The 22,795-nt window shown below is 35.4% G+C and overlaps 1 protein-coding gene across 1 annotated transcript in view; it reads left to right on the top strand.

The window, feature by feature from the left end:
- The window catches only part of LRP1B (LDL receptor related protein 1B), a 2,241,805-nt gene that overhangs the window by 750,238 nt on the left and 1,468,772 nt on the right, over positions 1 to 22,795 (top strand). The window contains exon 3 of the mRNA XM_088842364.1: positions 3,194 to 3,331. Within this exon, the coding sequence (XP_088698490.1) occupies positions 3,194 to 3,331 (138 nt within the window). The remainder of the gene's footprint in view (positions 1 to 3,193; positions 3,332 to 22,795) is intronic.

The raw sequence follows: 22,795 nt of genomic DNA, 5'->3' as shown, positions 1-22,795 counted from the left end.
TTGAGTCAACAAATGCATTGCCTTTAGAAAAATCTTGCTTTTTAGAACTTCTTAGTAAATTTTGGTCTCTAACTCAAGATTTTTAGTCTCCTGGTTTATAAAGTGTTCTTTGGTAGGGTTATTTTTGAAAGTTTTACAGAGATCTAAATATAATTGTCCTAAACACTACTCTGACATTTATTCAAAGATGCATTTTTGTGGGGTCCCCTTCTTTCTCCCCTGGTGGCGCCTCGGGGGAGAGCAAGGTGTCGATGAGGGATGCGGAGCCCATTTTGCGTCCCTGCGCTGGAGCGGCGGGGAAGAAACCCCAGGGGAAGGGTGAGCTGCCCGCCCCCCCCCCCCCCGCTTCGCCCCCCCCTCCGCCCCCCCGCAGCCCTCTTCGCGGGGAGAAGGACACTCAGAAGCAGCGGGGGTTCTGTCAAGGCAGTTCCACTTTATTGTTACAAGCTCTCCGTATGTAAAGGCAAGCGTGGGGGTTTTGCAAAGGACTTCTTGCCCTGGGCTCCAATCATATTAAAGGTCAGGTCGTCAGGCGCTAACGTCACAACAGAGGTCTAGGGTTATCATGCACTGTTCATGCAAGGGGAAGTGTTCAGGGGCCAATCACAATTTTTTGTGATTATCTGGGGCCATCTTTATGGGTGCGCCTTTGCCATGTGTCCTTTTTCAGCCATGTGCCCTATACATTTTTTCAAATTTTAAGAATCAGCTTTTTAATTAAAAGAAAGGAAACTTTCTTGTGACTACTAGTCATAGCTTTTCAAAAGTGTATTAGTTTATAAATTATAAAAATGATTAATATTTATAATTTTTATTTTAAAAAATGGATTTATATTAGTCTTCAAATATAAGATTCAGTAGGTAGAAGCCCTCAGTGAAAAGAGTTTCACTTGCTTTAGTTCCTATAATTTGGATTTAAATATGTATATATTTTTAAATTTCTGTGTATATATATATATACATACATATGGAGAAGTATATTTTTAAAATATTGATGCTCAAGTTACAGAGACATATTTCAGTAAAATGAGTTGTACATTTGTGTTTGACAGAACTAATACCTTTGTATAGAAGTAATTGTATAATATACATGAAGAATACAGGGACTCTATTAGTAGTAACATTTCAGCTAGTGAAAATACATCAGAAAAATTTGTTTACGTCTGCCAAACACAAATGGTTGAAAGCTGTTTTAGCATCAAACAAAAATCACATATACCTAGAATTCATATTTGATAAGGCATTTCAAAAAGCATATATTACTTTTGGTAACTCCAGCTTTTTTTTTTTTTGCTTACATAATACGTTTACTTTCTTTTTTCTTAGTTTTCTAGTGCTAGTATATAACTATCTTCTGCAGTTCTTATAATTTTTAAACATCCTAGATGATGTTATATTGGCATTTTCATTATTGTCATTATTCTGCCTCACTAAATAAAGTAAAACATATTTTGAGCTTTTTTTTTTTTCTTTTAGGCCCTTGAAACAGAAAAGAAAATTATAAGATATGTGTTTACCAAAAGGCAACTCACCTTCTTAGAACATTATTAACTACATCAATATCAATCACTTATTTAGTGCTTGCCAGGAAAAATACTAAGAACTTTTGATATACTTCTTGTAACAACCTGGTAAAATACAAAGTATAACTTTCCCAAGTTACTCAACTAATAGAACCAGAAACTGGACTCAAGAATCTGGCTCTAGATTCTCCTCTACAAGAATCTCAACCACATCACATTTATTTATGTGGTTAACACATATGGAATTCCTCCTCTGATCCTACATCCCATAGTGCTTATTGCTTTGCCATGAGTGACTATTGATCCTTGCAACCCAACTAGGTAGACTCAGCTGGCAGTTCCATTTACAGATGAGAAAACTAATGCTAAATTGACTAAATAATGTCCCATGCTGCTGCTCCTGCTGCTAAGTCACTTCAGTAGTGTCCGACTCAGTGTGACCCCATAGATGGCAGCCCATCAGGCTTCCCTGTCCCTGGGATTCTCCAGGCAAGAACACTGGAGTGGGTTGCCATTTCCTTCTCCAATGTGTGAAAGTGAAAAGGGAAAGTGAAGTCGCTCAGTCATGTCTGACTCGTAGCGACCCCATGGACTGCAGCCTACCAGGCTCCTCCGTCCATGGGATTTTCTAGGCAAGAGTACTGGAGTGGCTTGCCATTGCCTTCTTCGAAATAATATCCCATAGATATTGACAAAACTGAATATAAATCAGAAGTGTGTCTTGACTGAAAACTCTGGGTTATTGCAATAATCAGTGTCAGATTAATACATGACTACAGTCCTATGGTGTGACTGCACTTTGGGTTTGAGAGAGCTTGGCAAAATTAAAAATCATTATGGGAAATTTGGAGGATGCCTATAAAACAAGTATAAATAGGAATTTTAGCAACCCGAAATTGGATGTAACAATATACAGTGTGAATGTTTGATAAAGACTTGTAATTGATGAGATTAAAGAAAAATCTTGATGTTCTGAGTGAAGTATATCTTTAAAAATGCAAGGGATGACTATATAAAGTGCAGTTACCACCAGTAGGTAAACTAAATGAATGCACCCTATTCATCCGCTGTTTAGAAAATTCTATTGCCTGATAGTTACTCAGTTTTAAGGCTTTTTTAAAAACAAAAGACTCCACATAAAAGTATAAAGCTAGCTGTTCTCCATATTCCTAAAGATTAAAAGTATAAAATAACTCTAAGGTGGATACAGTTCATTTAAATTGCACTGAAATCTTTTTGTTCGTTACCTGGTATGATTCTAAAAAGAGCCCTGCCAAGAAGTTGCCATTATATATATTTCACATTTGAGGTAATTGAAACTTACATGGTTTAAGTCTCTATCCCACTTATCTAAGGATAAGAGAACAATGAGTCAAATCAACCCTTAGATTTACAATTCATGCTTGTTTATGGGTTGAAAGAATAATTGTGTTTTCAATGCATTATTTGAGAAAAATACATCTTTTATTTCCTATGCAGCTTTTAAAATTTAATTTTTTCAATACATAAGCTAATGTTGATGTCTTTGATAATCAGTGCTGCTCTCTGGTAGGATTTTTCATTGTTTTGTTTTATAAACTTATGCTAGCAATTTATTGTCCTTAATAGTTCTGGTGTTGAAAAACTTAAGCTAACCCAAATCACTGTGTTCCTTCCTACAATTTTTCCAGGTCCTGAGGAGGTAGAAATCAAGTGCCCCTGGAATCACATTGCTTGCCTTGGTGCCAACAAATGTATTCATTTATCCCAACTGTGCAATGGTGTCCTGGACTGTTTAGATGGATATGATGAAGGAGTACACTGCCGTGGTGAGTCCATTTGCAGAAAAATGCAACTGAAATACTGAATTTTTCATGGTTTTATTGAAAGTTCAAAGAGAACCTATAACCTGTCTTGTCTTTCAACCCCAGCTGTATCAGTTATTGAGAAAGCATGAGTTTTATTGCCAGAGACATTCAATATGCATTTCAAAGCTGTGACTATTGTGCTTTATTGAAAAATGCTATGAGAAGTAAAACACACACACAAATTTAGACTTTTAAGTTGGGCTCTTAAACAATCATATATTTCCTAGCAAGGAGTGCTTTTGAGCAAAGGATAAATGAGAAGTCTTTGTCACAGTACGATTGATACCATGCATAAAAACATGTTCCCTCTGAACTGTTACTTACACTAAGATTATTTGAAGTAAAACCCCTGCAACCAAATATTTTAATAGAATGTATCATGAGTAGTGTACCCTTAATATTATTTCCATGAAGTTATACTATTAACTTTCTATAATTTTCCTTTTTTTTTGAAATTCTACATTCTTTAGTGGTCAAGCGTTTACCTATATACTCATGATGGGTGTAACTAGATCTTAAAGCTTATAAAAAGTTAATTGGTTTGGGAAGCAGGGATAAAATGTTAGACAAAGAAACAGGAAAAAGTTGAGGATTAAGGTAAGGATCCTGATGTGGAAACAGAATCAAGTTATCAGTCAAGTGAATCTGTTTTCAACTTGAAATAGAGAAAGAACCCACTGAATCAGAAGTCTCTAAGTCATATTCAGGCATGTTGAATGTAACAATATATTTACTGAAACTGTCAGAGCAACCTGTCCTTCATTTTGGATTCAGTAAAACATTAAGGAGTAGAAAGAACCATAGAAAGCTGGAGATGCTTATCTGGTATCTGGACAGATTCACTAAATTGATGCCATTTTGGAAAGGTCCTCGGTCACCAAAAGTTCCAGTTTTTCAGGAAGAGCTCCACTTCTTTATGTGTATAAAGTGTTCAAACTTAGCTACTGCTTTTTAAATATTTCATGGTGAGCAATGCACAGGCTTAACACAACTTGTCTGGAGACCTGACAAAACTTACTGACTGCCATTTTCCCACATTTGGACTGAAATAATCTGGACTCAAAACCGGAGATGGAGAGATACATTAGAGAAAGAGTGAATCTTAGTTTAGAAAGGTAATTCAAAGTGGAAAGGATGTTGAGAAAGCATAGATCAAGTAGGTTGCTAGGTCTTTTCCTCCTTTCTAATGTAAAGTCCAGTTACTCTGGCTCTGTGGACAGATTCAGACTGAGAAGTTAAAGGTCTTTCTTGTTTGGTCGTGTTTCCTTTCTTAGCCTTGAACTCTAGCAGGGTCACATAAGAAGCCAGTGGATTCTTAGTTTCAGTTATGAACATATGTATAACAAAAATAAGAAATTTTACTTTTATTTAAAGACTGTAACAGGTATTCCTTTTTATGATTGTATAGTTTTAAAGATTATGTTAATAGAAGGTAAATTAGTGAATTACAAAGTAATAGAAGTTAGAGTTTAATTTTCTTTTCAGAAATAAACTGTATTTTCTAGAACCTAATTCTGTCCTCCTTAGTTTTAATTCGAGTTTTTTATTACATTTAAAACAAAATTCCAGATAGACATGTGTGACAAAGTTTCTTTAAAGACTGAAAATCATCACATTGCCAAATACTTTCTCAGAGGTGATTATGCAAATTTGAATATCTTAAACATATTTCAATGACATGGATCATATGAAAATATAAATGAGTTTTCTAATAAAATCTAGAGTTGTGATTTAATGGAGACAGGGATATATATATATATATATAATGTTAACAGTAAAACAAAGGATCAACTAAAAACAAAATATCAGTACAAAAATGAAATGGCATTAGATATATGTTGATTCTTGGAAAAAATACCATATAATTCAGACTGAAATTTAGGGGATACAGTTGCTTACACTTCTATCTTTTCCTGTTCTATTTCAAGTTTCCAGCTGTTTCAAGTTTCACATCTTTATCACAAGTAGCAATCTTTTTTTATTTTTAATTTGCCAGTAGGGCACTGATTGTACCACTTTGGCCTTTTTAATATTTCTAAATTTAACCAAATAAAGTATTCTAAAATACCTAAATAATTCATGATCTGTGGTAGACTTAGAAATAAGGAAAGTATATTTGGATCTCTACCTGTTATTTACCTTAGTAGAGGGATTTTCTTCTGCTTCCATGGCCTTGCACAATGACATAGAATGGTAGGATCAAGATGACTGAGTGATACTGTGATTCCAGAGTCAGCGGTTTAACAAAATATTCTGCTTTGAGAAAAGAAAATTAGGAGCATGTTTGTCTGCTTGTTCAGGTAAAGTGCCCTGGACTCTATCACCAGATAGAAGGAAGACCAGTTTTATCATATGTATGTGGTTTGTGTTTAGAAAAGATGATTGTAGGCAAAAATAGATCATGAGAATTGAGTGTAATTTCCCACCTTCAGCCTTCCTCCTGATTTTGAGTCACAGTCAATGAAGAGATGTTTTCTCATGGGTTAATTAAGAACCTAATTAGCATCAAGTCTCTAAGGACTTTTTTACTTACTAGAGACATAAAATAAAGAAATAAATCTGATTAATTTAAACACTGCGTTAATTTTTAGAAATGCTTTCCTTTGTAGAAAAATTCTGTCTAAATCAATTTTATCTCCATTGCTTTCTTTTTGTTGCATTCTGAGCACATATTCTGGAGAAGGAATTGGCAACCCACTCCAATATTCTTGCCTGGAGAATCCCAGAGACAGAGGAGCCTGGTGGGCTGCTGTCTATGGGGTCGCACAGGGTCGGACACGAATGAAGCAACTTAGCAGGAGCAGCAGCAGAGCATATACTCTAAATAATTACAAAGCCTAAGATATGATTCAAAGATGGATATGTTTCCTTTTCCTCATAAAAGATCCTGAGTATTCTTATAATATATTTTTGACCCTTGTGAAAATTAATAAGGAGAAAAGTTTAACAATTTGGAGGTGATGGTTTGGTCTTGGGAATGCTTTTGTATCAACTGAATTGTTTTCTGAATGGTTTCCTAGAAAAATCAATTTGAAAATGAAAAGATATCTATTATTAATGATTTTCTATAGCACTGATGTTTTAATTTACATAATTTAGCTTCATTTAAAGAAAGAAAAGTGGACTTTTGTATATGGGTGTAGCTGTACATAGGAATGTGCTTATAAAAATTTTACAATAGGAAAGTTCAAAATCACCACATTGTATTAAAAAAAATTCACATCTTCCTACATAGTATTTAATATGGGTGGTAATGTCACTATCTAAATTGCATGAACAATGAAAACACATTATATAGATACAGTATGATGCCTCTCAATACAGGACGCTGTTGTTTAGTTGCCAAATAATTTGTGACCCCAACTACTCTTTGCAACCCTTTGGACTGTGGCCCACTAGACTCCTCCATCCGTGGGATCTCCCAGGCAAGAATACTGGAGTGGATTGCTCTTTCTTTCTCCAGGGGATATTCCTGACCAAGGGATCAAACCCACATTACTGCATTGGCAAGGGGGTTCTTTACCCCTGCGCCACCAGGGAAGCCCTTCAATACAGGATATTTCCACAATATTCCTCACAATCATATGAAGAAGTGAACAAATTCAACTAACAGAGACCAAATGAACTGAGGTGTATCAAAACACTTTTAATATTTACTGTCCTTAAGGTAATTCCTTTTGTTAATATTTAAAGAAGCTGAGAAGAAGAGAAACCCTCTTTTTATTCACAATCGCAAAATGGTCGTTTATTTAAATGCTCATGGGACGGACAGTCTCTGTGGCCCTATCTGCTCTTACTCTATTAAAAGAATCTGAGAACTCTTCCAGTCACTGTGAAAAGGGAGTCTATCTTCTGTGGCCCTGGAAGAAGTGATTGTGATTGCTTTCCAGTAAACATTTCAATGTCCTTTGAAATTCAAGGGGATAAAGTGTGTAAAGAGTCTATTAAAACTAATTAGGGAATGAAACTATGACATCTGAAAAGCTCCCTACCCAGACACAAGTATGCATACATAGACACATGTACTATTCTTTTCTGATCTTTCTATACTAAACCTGTTCCTACATGATTCTCAGTGTATAATATAGTCATTTAGTGTGTTCTATCAGGAATCAAAAGAAGAATAAGATTCTCTTAAGTATTATCTAACTTCTTGAAATAATGCATATGAAGAAATTTTAAAATTCCATTTAATTATTTTACTTGCCAATTGGAATATAAATTTCCTTATATATGCAATTGCATTTTTCTTTACCCATAATCTAACCTAATGTATTTATTTTAAATGCTAGTAATGGTAATGTATTTATTTTAATGTATTTAATTTAGATACCAACTCATATTTAAAATTTTATTCATTTTTCTTTCATATTGCTCTTCATAAAACTAAATTTTTATGAAAAGATGCCAAAAAATCCTGAATGTGATTTACAAACTAGAGGCTTTCTCAAAATGGACCAGGATAAATGGCAAACCTTATTATCTATAATGATTCACCATAGGAAAATTAGTCATCCTTAAAACTTCTTGTGTGAATCTAATATATTCTAAATATTCCAAAAAGGAATTAATCTAGCTCAATTAATTAAAATTAATAGATTTGACAATATTAAATTTAATAAATATAATAAAATAATTAGGAATTAATCCTTAACTCAAATTCATGACTCTGTTCTCATTTTTCCGGAAAGGAAATATTTTATCTTGCTGTGATACTTCATTAGTCATTACAGCACTGACTTCCAAGTAGCACAAGGATAGCTTGTAGCTGCCAAAAGGGGCTTCCCTGGTAGCTCAGTAGTAAAGAGTCTACCTGCCAATGGAGGAGACTCGAGTTCAATCCCTGGATTGGGAAGATCCCCTGGAGAAGAAAATGGCAACCTGCTCCAGTATCCTTGCCTGGGAAATCCCATGGACAGAGGAACTTGGTGGACTATAGTCAATGGGTTGCCAAACAGTTGGACATGACTTAGTGAGTAAACAAAAACAACTAAAAGGAAAGGAAGGAAAGAATGAAGTTAGTGAATTTGATAAAGAAAACAAATGCATTTGGTGCATTTTGTTGTTTTTGCTTTCATTTTATTGTATGAATGACTCTTCTATTTCCATTTTAAAAGTTCCTGTTGAAAAGTATTGCCAGTCTCTTTCTAAATTAAAATGAGTTCACCATGCTACATACAGAACAGAATTTCCGCATGCAGAATCCAATAACAGAGGTATGGAGAAGAGTGAAAATTGCAAGCAGTGTTATGAAAAGTGTATCTGTCAGCAACATAAAGCTTGACACGTGTGGAGGGAAACTTCACAGTGTGTACTCAGTCACCTAAAACATTGGTTGAACTAGAACACAAGCAAACTGGAATTAGCCAGAAGGACCTGGGTTTGTGTGCTCAGACCACATTTGATTACTAAAGATCCTACAACTTAAGAGTGAAAGTCGCTCAGTCCTGTCTGACTCTTTGCGACCCTATGAATTATACAATCCATAGAATTCTCTAAGCCAGAATACTGGAGTGGGTAGCCTTTCCCTTCTCCAGGGGAACTTCCCAACCCAGGGTCTCCTGCATCGCAGGCAGATTCTTTACCAGCCGAGGCACAAGGGAAGCCCACAACTTAGGAGTAGATCCTGCTATATTCTTTTCTTTGTATTGGCTTGTGTTAAGGTAATCAGAAAATCTCAAATCTATCTTAAGTGTAAGCATTTCTCCCAAAGAGCTTAGCTTAATTAATTGAGTTAGTTCAGTGAAAGGCTATGATCCTTAACATTGGTTGGTTTTAAGGGCCAAATGAATGCTTCTTTGAATCAAAGGAACAGTTCTTAGAAAGAACAGATCTACAAGTGTATTATTCCTCTGCAAGATTGCTGTAGATATTAATGACACCTATAAGAAATTAGGATAGTATACTTTGTACAGACTATTCTAATTATATATATTATATATATATATAGATGTGTGTACACATATGTATATACATGCAAATACATAGGTACACATATATATGCACATACATAAGTATATATATTTATTTTTCAGTTTTAGTTTTTAAAATTCAGCTTAATTAGAAAGATACTTTTCAACACTGATTTATCAGATATAATTATAAACTAATCCTGCTAAAGAAAATTGGATTTCAACTTTCAGCTGTTTGTTTGCATATGTTGACTTCTAGAGATAGTTAACTAGCTAACTAGACACCTGTGGGGGAAAATCACTAAGTCATTTGGTTCAGTATATTCTAAGATTATTTTTTGGAAATGAATCCTTTTGTAGTGGACTTACATGTTTGATTAATGTTAGTATTATTTTTGTAAAATAGAAAAAAGTAGTGTATAGACCTAATAGCTTAAAATGATCTAACGTTGAAGGATCTAGTTTATTTTTTTAAATTTTATTATTTTTTTTGATTCCAAAATCCTCTGACCTGGGTTTATTTTATTTTATTTTTTTAGCATTTCTTTTTTTTTTTTAACAAAGATACTCTTTATTAAAATATCATCTCAAATTCTGTATCTATCTCTCTTCTTCAAATAGTTTCAAACTAACAAACTATTTTAATATTTTTTGACCAAATCTTTTCTGTGGTGATAATCCTGGTGCATTATGGACCTTCAGTTGTTATTAAATTGTACTCTAGTTTTAGGTGATTTTATTCTATTGAAATATATGCAAGTCAAACACGGATCCACAACTCACACCCAATAAAGTATTTATAAAGGAGATCAGTCCTGGGTGTTCACTGGAAGGACTGATGCTAAAGCTGAAGCTCCAATACTTTGGCCACCTCATTCGAAGAGTTGACTCACTGGAAAAGACTCTGATGCTGGGAGCGATTGGGGGCAGGAGGAGAAGGGGACGACAGAGAATGAGATGGGTGGATGGCATCACTGACTCGAAGGACATGAGTTTGAGTGAACTCCGGGAGTTGGTGATGGACAGGGAGGCCTGGCGTGCTGTGATTCATGGGGTCACAAAGAGTCAGACACGACTGAGTGACTGAACTGAACTGAATATCTATAGAAGAAATGGCAGTTGCTTGACAGACAGCTTTACAACTTGACTCAAAGAACTCCTGTTATACCTGTGTCTCAAATATAACAGCCTCTTAGACTGAAGGCCTCATGAAACCATAGGAAGAATCAGGTTTCCCACTCTCAGTAATCTCTCTACCACAGAAAAGAGCTGGTAAGAGTCCCCACCAATTTTGGAATTGTTAATTTATATGAATATTCATGCACACTGGGACTCATCATTTATCTGGATATTTCCCTCACCATCTTTTTCCTGATATGATAGAAAACAAAAAATAATCTGTAAGAAACAATAAAGGGTATGAGGCCAAAATGGGTATTATAAATGTACCAGTAGAAACACAGTAAAGCTTTCCCTATATTAAATTCATGTATTAACTTCAGTAAATGTTTATTGAGCATTGATAGTATTCCAGATGCTTGCCGAAACCCTAGGGATATAGAAAATCCTATTTTCTACCTTCATGGAATTCACATATCTTAATGGAGGAAGGTAAAAATGGCTGAGGAAGAATAAAGTGAGGAGCATCTAATTCTGCTTTAGAGGATGCAGGAAATTTTCCAAAGAGAATTGATCTGCATCTCACTCTAGGAGTTCAGTAGGCAAATGAAGGAAGGAAGAACATTTCAAAAGTCAGGAACTATATGGACAGAGACGCATGTAAGTCATCATCGTACACTCAAGACAGTTCTATGCTATTTGCTAAGTTTGAAGCATAAAGTTGTGAGTGGAGAGAGATGAACTTAAAGCTGAAGAAATACTTAGTCCAGACCTGGAGTGGTTATGTTTGAATAAGTATATGGTGATAGTTGTTGTTGTTTAGTTGCCAAGTTGTGTTTGACTCTTTTATGATTCCATGGACTGTAGCCTGCCAGGCTCCTCTGTTCATGGGGTTTACCAGACAAGTATACTGGAGTGGGTTGCCATTTCCTTCTCCAGGGGATCTTTCTGAAACAGGGATCGAACTGGCGTCTCCTGAATTGGCACGTAGATTCTGTACCTCTGAGCCACCAGGGAAGCCCAGGGATATTGTATGACCCACTTAAAATGCATTTCATAAAACTGAAGAGAGAAAGACTATGAAAAATGACACCAGGATATATTCTCAACAATATTATAAGGATGTTATATACTGCTGTTTTACAGTTAAACATGAAGATTAGCTTGTTGCGTATATGTATTACTAGCTATGTAACTTATTTTTCAAAGGTTAAAATTCATTTTTATAATCATGAAATTTTGAGCTATGCAGTCATCTATCCATTCACATTGATCAGTTTCTAAAACAAGGCGTGTTAAGTATTATTCTTTAATGTGTCACTTTGATGAATTTCATATAAGGAAAAGTCAAAATAGATGACTTTGGGAGCCATATAAGGTGAATTATTTTTAGATAAGAACTAGTTACTGGGAAACTGTACTCAACGACACTAAGCAACTGAAATCCCATCTTTAGCAAGCTACCAAAATACTACATTAGTTGATGCCTAAGTTTTATCCTCTTGTATGTTAACTTTGGGAAATATATGACTGTTTCAGTATTATTCAAAAGTATGAATTACAACAAACTGTCACTCAGTTCTCTACTCAGCCTCAAATGTAAGGCCAAATCCCCTATGATTCATTATTTGGTTTTTGACACAAGCAGCTTGATACTTAAAAAAGTAAGGAATTAAAGCAGGTAGCTAAGGTTGAATGGCATCCTCAGGAGTCACACAGTTTGAGAGTAGTTTAAATACTGTGACCTTGAGTTTTCATTTGCAGTTTTGACTAGTGGGCCTTAACACATCAATTCAGAGAGATGCATGAAACTGTTATGCTTCAGCATCCTTTTCTGACCTGTTCTTTAAGCAGCAAAATGGCTTGTAGAAAATCTACTGAAAACCATTTTGAACTAACTATTTGTTCCCTGTCAGTTTTATTAATTGATTGAGCAGGAAAAAAAAACGTGCTGAGTGAACAAGTGGAAAAACCATGTAAAAAGTTTGCAGAATTGAATGTCTCAATTCCACTCTTAGCTCTATTCCCTTGAGAAAATTGGTACTTTCATTTGATGAGGAATGTGGAAAGGAAATGCAGAAGTTCATTTTAACTCTTTAGTTTTGTAATATTACAAATAGAAAGTTTTTTAAGAAAACTCTTTAAGAATTTTATTTTCATAGTGGAATCTGGTAGGAAAAAGAAGAAACTTTTCAAAGTCATTCAGTGGAGAAAAATTACATTTTGAAGTAAAAATCAACACTGTGCCTTTCACGAGAAGTAATTAATAAACAGAAGATTTGAGACGTGTTAAATTCAATCTGAAATTTTGATAAATCTTACAGAATTCTATAGAAAGAGATTTTCACATTTTACAGCCAATATTTTCAATTCTGAATTTCTAATCTGTTCAAAATTGCAGAACTATTTCAATTGCCTTTTCTTTGATCCATTGTTATCACTTATATAGATAACTCTATTCCATGGAATTACATAGGTATTAATATCATGACAACTGAATATCTCAATTTTAAAACAACATTGAGAGAAACAAAATAGCCATGAGAATTGTGACTTCAGAACTCCCCATAATCAGTCCATAATCAAGTCTATTATTTATATTTTACTCATGTGAAGATATAGAGAGATACACATTTGTATTTTAAGTTTCTCCAGACTTTTCTGCATCGATTTGTATATTTGAGTTGTGACACAATAAACTCCGTAAACATTAATCTTTGTAGGGGAAAAAAACACACTGTTTTATTTACACTAATGGAGAATTTGCATTCTAGCTTCCCAATCAGTTTTTGATTCAGAGAAAGCATGGAATTTGAAGTTTTATTTCAAATGAGACCTCTCTATGACACAAGGGATTGTACACCAGGGCAGACAACCTGCTGTGGTTGTAGAAACCATAAGATGCCAACCAAAATGAGATCACTCTGATCACAGGGCTTCTGAGTTAGGTCAGTGTGACCAGAGCCAAGCTTGAGTGTTAGATCCAAGGAGAATGGGAAGGACAAGCCCCAAAGTGCACTTTCAGTTCCATTAGCTGAAACCTGTGATGTGTTCTCATTCACACTACAGGTGTGAAACCAAGAGTACCAAGAAAAAAATCTATACAGTTCAATAAACAGCTTTGAGATTTATCCCATATTCTCAGAACAGAAGCACAGAGAACCTAAATAGTCTAATTTTTAGTTAGCCAAATTAAATATTACTTAAGATATCTCTAAGAAATTTGGAGAGATATATTAATATGTATAAAATGCTCAAATCTAAGTAGTTTCTATAAAATATGTAAATATTATACACAAATTATATATAAATTTATTACCTATAAATACACATAGAAATATTAATATAGGCATGTGAATATATATTCTATTACATTTCCTTGGCCTGTGTCTATTGGGCATCTAGTTGAAATGCTTATTTTAGGAAATTGTAAAATATATATATATATATATATAATATATCTTTATGCATTCCACCTATGTTGTGGTCCACTTGTTCCTGTTTGTTAAAACCAGTGTAATACAATGTTTTTACTTGTCATATACTTTGAGTGCTGTGAAAAAAAGGGAAAGTTGCTCAGTTGTGTCTGACTCTTTGTGACCCCATGAACTGTGTAGTCCATGGAATTCTCCTGGCCAGAATACTGGAGTGGCTAGCCATTCCCTTCACCAGGGGCAGGCCCCCTGCATTGCAGGTGGATTCTTTACCAGTTGAGCCACCAGGGAAGCCCAAGAATACTGGGAGTGGGTAGACTATCCCTTCTCCAGTGGATCTTCTCAACCCAGGAGACAAACCGGCGTCTTTTGTATTGCAGGAGTGGATTCTTACCAACTGAGCTACCAGGGAATCGTGGCAAATTGAGTTGTGTGTCTTACTCCCAAATAACGTCCATTTCTTTTCTTATAAATCAGATTAGGATTCTACTCATTTAAACTAATTAAGCATAATGAAAAGAATCCGCCTGCAATGCAGGAGACCCCGGTTTGATTCCTGGGTCAGGAAGATCCTCTGGAGAAGGGATAGGCTAGCCGCTCCAGTATTCTTGGGCTTCCCTGGTGGCTCAGCTGGTAAAGAATCCTTCTTCAGTATGGGAGACCTGGGTTTGATCCCTGGGTTGGGAAGATCCCTTGGAGAAGGAAATGGCTACCCACCCCAGTATTCTGGCCAGGAGAATTTGGGCAAGCCTGAGCAACTTTCACTTTCAAGTATATTTGTGATCAGAGCCTAGTAATCTGTCCTAACACAGTATAACTTACCTTTTCAGGGTAATTTTTCAGTCACATATGTCTTAGTTTAATTCATCTTTTTTTTTTTTTTCCCCTATATATGTGTCTTATACCCCTAAGAGACTGAAAGCAACTAAACAAACTTATGGTGGTGCGGTGGTAAAGAATCTGCTTTCCAACACAAGAGATGAAATGAAAGAGACACGAGTTCAGTCCCTGGGTGGGGAAGATCCCCTGAAGTAGGAAATGGCAACCCTCTCAAGTATTCTTGCCTGGACAATTCCATGGACAGAGGAGCCTTGTGGGCTACAGTCCATGGGGTCACAAAGAGTAGGACATGACTGAGCAACTGAGCACACACCCAAACTTACATTTAACTTCTAGCTAAATCATTTCCTGACAAGGACACAATCAACTGGGCAGAGAAGACAAACACAGGAAACAGAATGATGAAGTGCAGAACTGCATGGGGCTGTGCAGAATAACTCAAGATGTGTACTTCACTATATGCCGGAAATATTGACCTCAGACAGTGTGCTCTTAATCAAGAAGGTTCACTCCTGCATTCTACCTAATTTGCTCTTTTTAGTTTTGTTTTTTATTTACTAGAAATATCTGCAAAATGCAAAAGGGATGAAAAGTTCTCAGTGATTGTAACTACAAATAGAGAAGCGGCAATAACTTTTTCTCAGTGTGAAACAGAAATGTAAGATAATAGGGCCAAAAGGGACTTTCAGAGGTCATCCAGTGCATCCATTTGCCTTTAGGCTGGTTTGAACCCAAACTCATCTAGGCTGATTGCTATCTTCCCAATTTGGACAGCCTCTGGGAGAGAAATCCTAACCACCATTTTTAGTAACACAATCAGTGCTTTGCAGTTTGCACTCTGAGCAAATGCTTAGATATTATATTGTAAAATTCCCTACGTCCTCTCAGTTTTTAGCTTTACCTCTCCATTCGATTTAGATTCTGTATTCCTGTGGCTTAATTGTGTTTTTCTTACGCTTCTCCACTCCATAAATTTTCAAAATCTCTAAAGTTAGAAACGATCCATCCCCCAAAACCAAGTGTGTGTCTTGACTAGTGTAATTGAATGACCTAGCTCCTGACTCCTATGATTCCATCCTTTTTACATATTTGTATACTTAGTATTGCCTTGCTCACTCCTGTTGTGTCAGTTAGGAATTGAATTTGGCTGTGACAAACGTATCTTGAAAAAGTCTGGTAGAGAAAGATGGTAATTCATTTTCTCTTGTAAAAAATGTCCAGTGAGATAGATGTTCCATAGCAGGTAAGGTGAATTCAGGGCATGCCTGATCTGTACCCCAGACTCCTGCATTTCCCTTCTGCCTTCATGTCACTTGCCTATAATCCTCAAGGTAGGCCAGCAGTCATAGATGATTGCCGCAGCTCCAAATGTCACATCTATATTCTAAGTGGAGGAAGAATAAGATATCTCTACCAAGCAAGTCAACCACCTTCTTTAGGAACTTTCCAGAAGCTTAATCTGTAAATTTGTGTCTCTGTGCCATTGGCCAGAATTTTAACACACAACCAACCTCAACTGTACAAAAGATTGAAAGATGCAGTTTTTCCATTGTGCAAACATTGCTTCAGTGAACTTAGATTTGAAAGAAACAGATAATGGATATTTGGTACCAACTAGAAGTTTTTGCTATACATGATATAATAGAACAATCAGAAAATTGATTACTCACCAAATAAGTGTTGCAGTTGTCAGCTGAGAAATTATTCACAGCCTGAAAGTTGAGAGTTATATATTTTTTGGTGGCAGCATCTCAAGTAACCCTGAGAGAACTGCTCTAAGAAGATGGGGAGGAGGGACAACTAGGATATATAGGAGTTTTGCAACAAAGGGAAGATAGTAAGAACAAAGATTACTGTTAAAGAAAACCTGAAATCTCAAATTAGGAATTCAGTACATTTCTATTTAAGGGAATATGCAAGAGTCTGGGCTCACTGAAATCATGCCTTTTGATATGCACTTTACCTGTCTAGGGCCAGTATCCTATATTTTCACATCTTGAGTTTCCTCGGGGCTCACTGTAGGGAGTGGCTAAAGTTTGATGACTGCCAAATGGCACGTATTCTTTTCCTTTCTGAATTTCCTCAGGGCTCACCAACTCACCTTGGCTTCCGTCTATGATGACTGTGGCATCCTTTGTTTACTAATATGACAGGCAATATTCCATGTATCCATTTATTATTTCACTTATCACAGTTGTATTGTGTTTGATAAACCTATAAGAAGGTTCTAAAGGACAGAAAGCAGGACCTCAACAGGTGCTATGGCTTTGAAAACCAGGAAGCCGAGATGTTTATACATATTAAACGAGCCTTTTACTCCAGATACAATATTGTATAAATTAAGAAAATTATTCACTATACCTGGGAACTATAGGAGAAGGGTCAGGATATACTGTAATACAGAGTTCCAAATATCTGGACTCAATGTTCATAGAGAATAGCTCCTGAGGAGTCAGTAAAGAATGGCTGCAGCCTGAGAAAGTCTCCAGATATGGGAGAAAGGTTTATAGGAGAAAGGTACTCTCTCCCTCCCATTTTCTCAGTAATTTTTCCTTTCTTATACATTTTTTTCTCTTCCTTTTATACTGTCCCTGCATCTTAAACTTTTTTAGCTTTTACATTTTTATTCCTTCAAGTTTAGGCTTAAACTTGAAATTTATTAGCTATCTGAATTTCAAAATCTTTCTTTTTTTGTTTATTATTGCACATCTCTGGTCAGCCAATCCTATTTCATCATTTCTTTATTTTTTACTATATGATTTGTCATCATATATAAAATTTTGTTTAATATTTTGAGAATGTCAAATTATGTTAAACTGCTTTGCCTTCTCATTCTCTCCTTGACAGTAAATTTCCTTTTACTTTGCTTTGCTTTACAAAGACTATGATAGTCTCCAAGTAACTAAATATACCTCAGCTGTATTAATGCTTTTGACTTTTGTTTTGAAGGTTCCAATTACTTTCTCTTCAAATTCCAAATTCTATCAGGTGGTTACTCCTGCCATTTTTTATATCCCCCAATAAATTCTTATCTGTGAGATACCAATTAAGGAAGCTGTATTTACCACATGATTTTAGAGAGTAAGCAGGCATTATATAGGCACTAGAACAGATCTTAATAAAAATTCACAGTTAAAAAAGCATATTGGATATTTCATATTTATGTATAAAGAAAGGGAGGAAAATGGGAGGGATGAAGGGAGAATATATACATAGTATCACTTGAGGCCCATCACAATTCTGAAATTAAAATCCTGATGTCTGTGTAAGCAAAGAGCAAGATGAAGACTTCTGTGCTGAGAAATGTAAAAGAAAAAAAAAATTTTTTTCCTTGAAGGAAATTCAGTTTTATCAAATTCTCTATGAACAGAACTCAACCATTCTTCTCATTGGGTAAATCCACATCAGTGTAGTGGTGTGCTTCTTTTTTGAATGGTCTGGTAAGGGGCCGGGGAACTCTTTGGGATGAAACTAAAGGTATCTTTCACCATGTCAGTCTGCGTTAGGAAGGTCTGTGTGGGTTAACCAGCAAAGATAATGTGGCTTTTCCAGTGTTAACAGTTTATATCTTTTAGGACCCTGAATTTGAGACAAATGCTACTGAATTACATTCAGCATTATCTCTCAAACTAGAATTGCTATTTTTCTAGTTTATACATTGCACTGGATTTTACAACCCCCAAAATCAGGGAAAAAATTGGGAGATGGGGGTTAACATATATACTACTATATACATATGAGATGTGTGCTCAGTCACTCAGTTGTGTCCGACTCTTTGCGACCTCATAGACTTTAGCCCACTAGGCTCCACTGACCATGGGGATTCTCCTGCCTAGGCAAGAGTACGGGAGTGTGTTGCCATGCCCTCCTCCAGGAGATCTTTCCAACCCAGGGATCAAATCCAGGTCTTCAGCATTTCAGGTGAATTCTTTACCATCTGAGCCACATATAAGATAGATAACTAATAAGAACCTGCTGTATAGCACAGAAAACTCTGCTTAATACTCTGTAATGACCAATATGGGGAAATAATGTAAAAAAGAGTAAATATATATTTATGTATAACTGATTCACTTTCCTGTATACCTGAAACTAACAACATTGTACATCAAATATGCTCCAATAAAAATTAATTTGAAAAAATCATGGGTCAAAAGTTGCACACATATACAAAATAGATTGGATTTTTAAATTGTTAACACATCTTCGTTGCTCAAATAGAAATAATTAAATAATCCCTTTGAAAGAAATAGCACTCTTTCTTTTTAAATCTAGATATTGAGACAAGCTTTATTGCATCAGATTATTTTTGTTTGTTTTTGGGCTAAACTATATTTCTTGATTTTTTTTCTCTTTGATTATTGTATTTTTCTCCCAAAGTTTATTTAGTTCACCAATGTGTATTTCCTTTATCCTTCAATAGTTTTTACATTTTTAGTTGTCTTTTATTTATTTATTTATTTTGGACATGTAATATTTTCTGTGAGAAATACTTCCCAAAGCCCGTATAAATATTTCCAAAGTATTAAATTATGGATGTGAGAGTTGGACTGTAAAGAAGGCTGAGCACGAAAGAATTGATATTTTCACACTGTGGTGCTGGAATAGACTCTTAAGAATCCCCTAGAGAGCAAGGAGATCAAACCAATCAATCCTAAGGAAATCAACCCTAAATATTCATTGGAAGTACTCATGCTGAAGCTCCAATACTTTATCCACCTGATATAAAGAGGTGACTCACTGGAAAAGACCCTAATGCTGGGAAAGATTCAAGGCAGGAGGAGAAGGAAATGACAGAGGATGAGATTGTTGGATGACATCATTGTCAATGGACCCGAGTTAGAGCAAACTCCGGGAGACAGTGAAAGACAGGGACATCTGGTGTGCTGCAGAGTCAGACACGACTGAGCAGCTGAACAATAGCAAGAACTATAATTAGTTTACATGTACCTCTGTAAAGATCTAATTTATTAATACAAAGCAGACTGTATGCTATTAATTCAGTCACAATTGATAGACTAGACAAGGAGCTGTGAATGAAATAATGTCTAAACGAAGGCTTTGTAGGGAAATATTGATTCATACAATAAAACAGATATTAAACCTGATAAAGCTAAGACTGAGAAGTTGCAGTGAGGTGAACAGACAAAGGGCAGGAGAATAGAATAAAATGAACTTTACACTTTTGTGGTGTGTGCAGTAGGTTAATCTGGACTACATAAAGAAAATAATAGTCTGATAGAGCATATTTAAGGTTGAGTTAAGGTCAACTATTTTGTATGAACACAAAGAATTATTTACTCCAATATCCTTTTGTCACCTTCACAGTTAGGTGATGAAAGCTATGTGAAAAGGAACTAAAGTTAGGTGTGAGGAAGGTAATATGATGTCTTTCAAAAGAGGGGCCAGGAAAGAAAGATATATGAAAACATTATATAAAAGTACTTGTTTTATATGAAAGCATGCTCAAAGACTGTTTCATGGGTCAGTTATTACTTAAAGTTGTTTTCTTGGTATTTTTTTTCAGAGTCGAGTATTAATGCTAGTTTCATGGTCTTTTTCATAGACTCAGTCACTGGAAATGTAGTTTTATTTACATATTGGATAAATATTTGCTAAAAATCCAATATAGGCCAGTCATTATGCTGAACTATGAAGATATTCAGATGGTTCATATCCTGTAGGGATTCCCATCATTGTATGTGAATACAACTGATTAGCAAATAATTGTAAACTAACTGATAGAAATACATCATTGCCTTTATTTTTTATCTTTTAAAATTATTTTTCATTTTTTAATTTTGAAAATTTTATTATTATTATTATTTATCATTACCTTTAGAGAGGCTACAATTAGACCTGAAGCTCAAGTTTCCCAGAGGACTACTATTATGAATCAGTTACAAATATAACCGGCATTTGGAAGGAGTATGATCAGAAGAATGCAATTTTTTTTTTTTTTTTACTTTGAATCACATCTTAAAAAAAAAAAAAAAATTAGGTCTGAAATGGCTGAGGAATCCATTGAAAAAACATTTCAAGTTGTACACTTCAGGCCTCTTTCATTTTCTATTGACCGTAATATCTTTAAATGCCTTAAACAAGTAAGGATTTATTGGCTGAGATAACTTCATTTTGGGTCTTGCCCAATGATCCTATTGACTTCCAAATTCTCACTACTTCAAATTCAGGGACAAAGGATCTCATGTTGCTAACATTTTCAAGAAAAGTCTTGGGCCTGAATTTCTGTAGCTCCTACCCTGTGCCTTCTACACCATTCATTAGGAATTAAATTAGAGTGTCAGAAATCCACTCTTCCCCTCACCTTTAATCTGTCTTTAATCTGCCTGAATTTCTGTAGCTCCTATCCTGTGCCTTCTATACCATTCATTAGGAATTAGAGTGTCAGAAATCCACTCTTCCCCTCACCTTTAATCTGTCTTTAATCTGCCAGTACTTATCCCAGTACCTGTAGTATTATGTCCTTTCATTTCCACTCATCACCATGGAACTGTAATCATCACAAAGGCTCTCATTTTGTCTTTTTTTTTTTTTTTTCAGTTTTCCACTGTGCCCCTATAATTCACAATCTACTGTGTGCAAAACTCCCTACATACTCAACTTAATCTTTCACAGATCTCAACAGCTTCTTGGTAAAGAATACCTGGCCTGCCCTGATTACCTTGTAGACCTCTCAAATGAAAATAGATTTTCCCTAACAGTTTTCCTACCACTGGCCCTAGGTTTGGGTCAATTTTCTTCATCCTCCTTGCTGCTGCATGCAAACAATTCTTCATCTATCCCTAAAAATATTCAGCTTTATAGCTCGTGCCATCAGATTATTTTGTCCACTACTCTTTATTTGTTATCATCTACTGAAACCCAGGTCACTCCTTCCTCTTTTTCCTTGACTGTGGCTCTGTCTCACCAATACTACTTCTGTTTTAATTCTTGGCAAATTCTATATACTTTTAGGTAAATTTTATAACTTCGCCTTTTAATTTCTCTACCAAACCTCACCAATTCACACCAATCAGCATTCTTTAGCATCTAGACTGTGCCATTGGTAATCATGGCAAGTCCTTCATCATCTCAGTTTTTTGAAGCCCTCTGTGCCCACTACCTCCTAGTTTCTAGTTTATCACCTCTAGTACCTCTTATTACCTCTAGTATTTCCACCCCTGCAAACCACCAGGACATTATACCGATTTATACTCCCAGATTTCCCCAGATTTAGTAGACATCCTTGATGTGTTCACTTTCCTCTTTATTTGTCTTTAGTATTATAGTCTATCATTTACTCACTTCACTATATGGTACCTCAACCCCCTAGCCATCCACTTGTTCCTTCATATTCTACTGGCAAAGTCACAACCCTAATTAGATCCAACTCTTATTCCTATTTTGTCCCTCCACCTGTGTAACTGAACCTGACTGGAAGAAAGCAAATAACCATGCTGACTGATTTCACTTTAAATTCATGACCATAAACCTCAGTTTTGCTGTAATGTTATCATCCAGTTGTATTATAAATTTCCAGTCAATTTACTGTCCTTGAAATCTATTTCACATCTTGTTATCTCTCTCAAAGTAGCATTTTTTTAGCCATCCTCACTCACAACTAGTGATTTTACTTTCTACATGGCTGAAAACACTGAATTAATCAGAAAAAAATGCACTGACTCCCATCACTAGAGATACCTACTTTTTGGCATCTGCACTTAACACACCTTCTGACTTGTTACTATAAGTGACCTACTCATAGACTTATCTGAAGTTAATACCAGATCTCATCTGTTCTGAGCTAAACAAGCACATTGTTCCAGCTCTCCCCTCTCCTACACCAGTCTTTTCTTAACCTTTTCCATTTCATAAACATGCAGTCATATTATATCTTCCATCTTAATATATACATATATTTTTTCTAGCTCTACTTTCCCTGTTATCTGTTGTGCTATTTCTTTATTTTTCTTCTGTTCATTGTTTCCATTTCTCTTACTCCCATTCTCTTTAAACGCAGTATAATCAGACTTTCACTTCTGTCACTCCAATAAAACTGCTGTCATCAATGTCATCAACAACATCTGTAAAAGTATACCCATTCGTCAACTTAAAAACTG

This window comes from Moschus berezovskii, chromosome 2, assembly GCF_049115385.1.
Source record: "Moschus berezovskii isolate FMDL1 chromosome 2, NW_MosBer_1.0, whole genome shotgun sequence".
In the NCBI taxonomy this organism is placed as follows: domain Eukaryota; kingdom Metazoa; phylum Chordata; class Mammalia; order Artiodactyla; family Moschidae; genus Moschus; species Moschus berezovskii.
The sequence above is the reverse complement of the archived record's forward strand: the minus strand, read 5'-3'. Positions and strand labels throughout refer to the sequence as shown.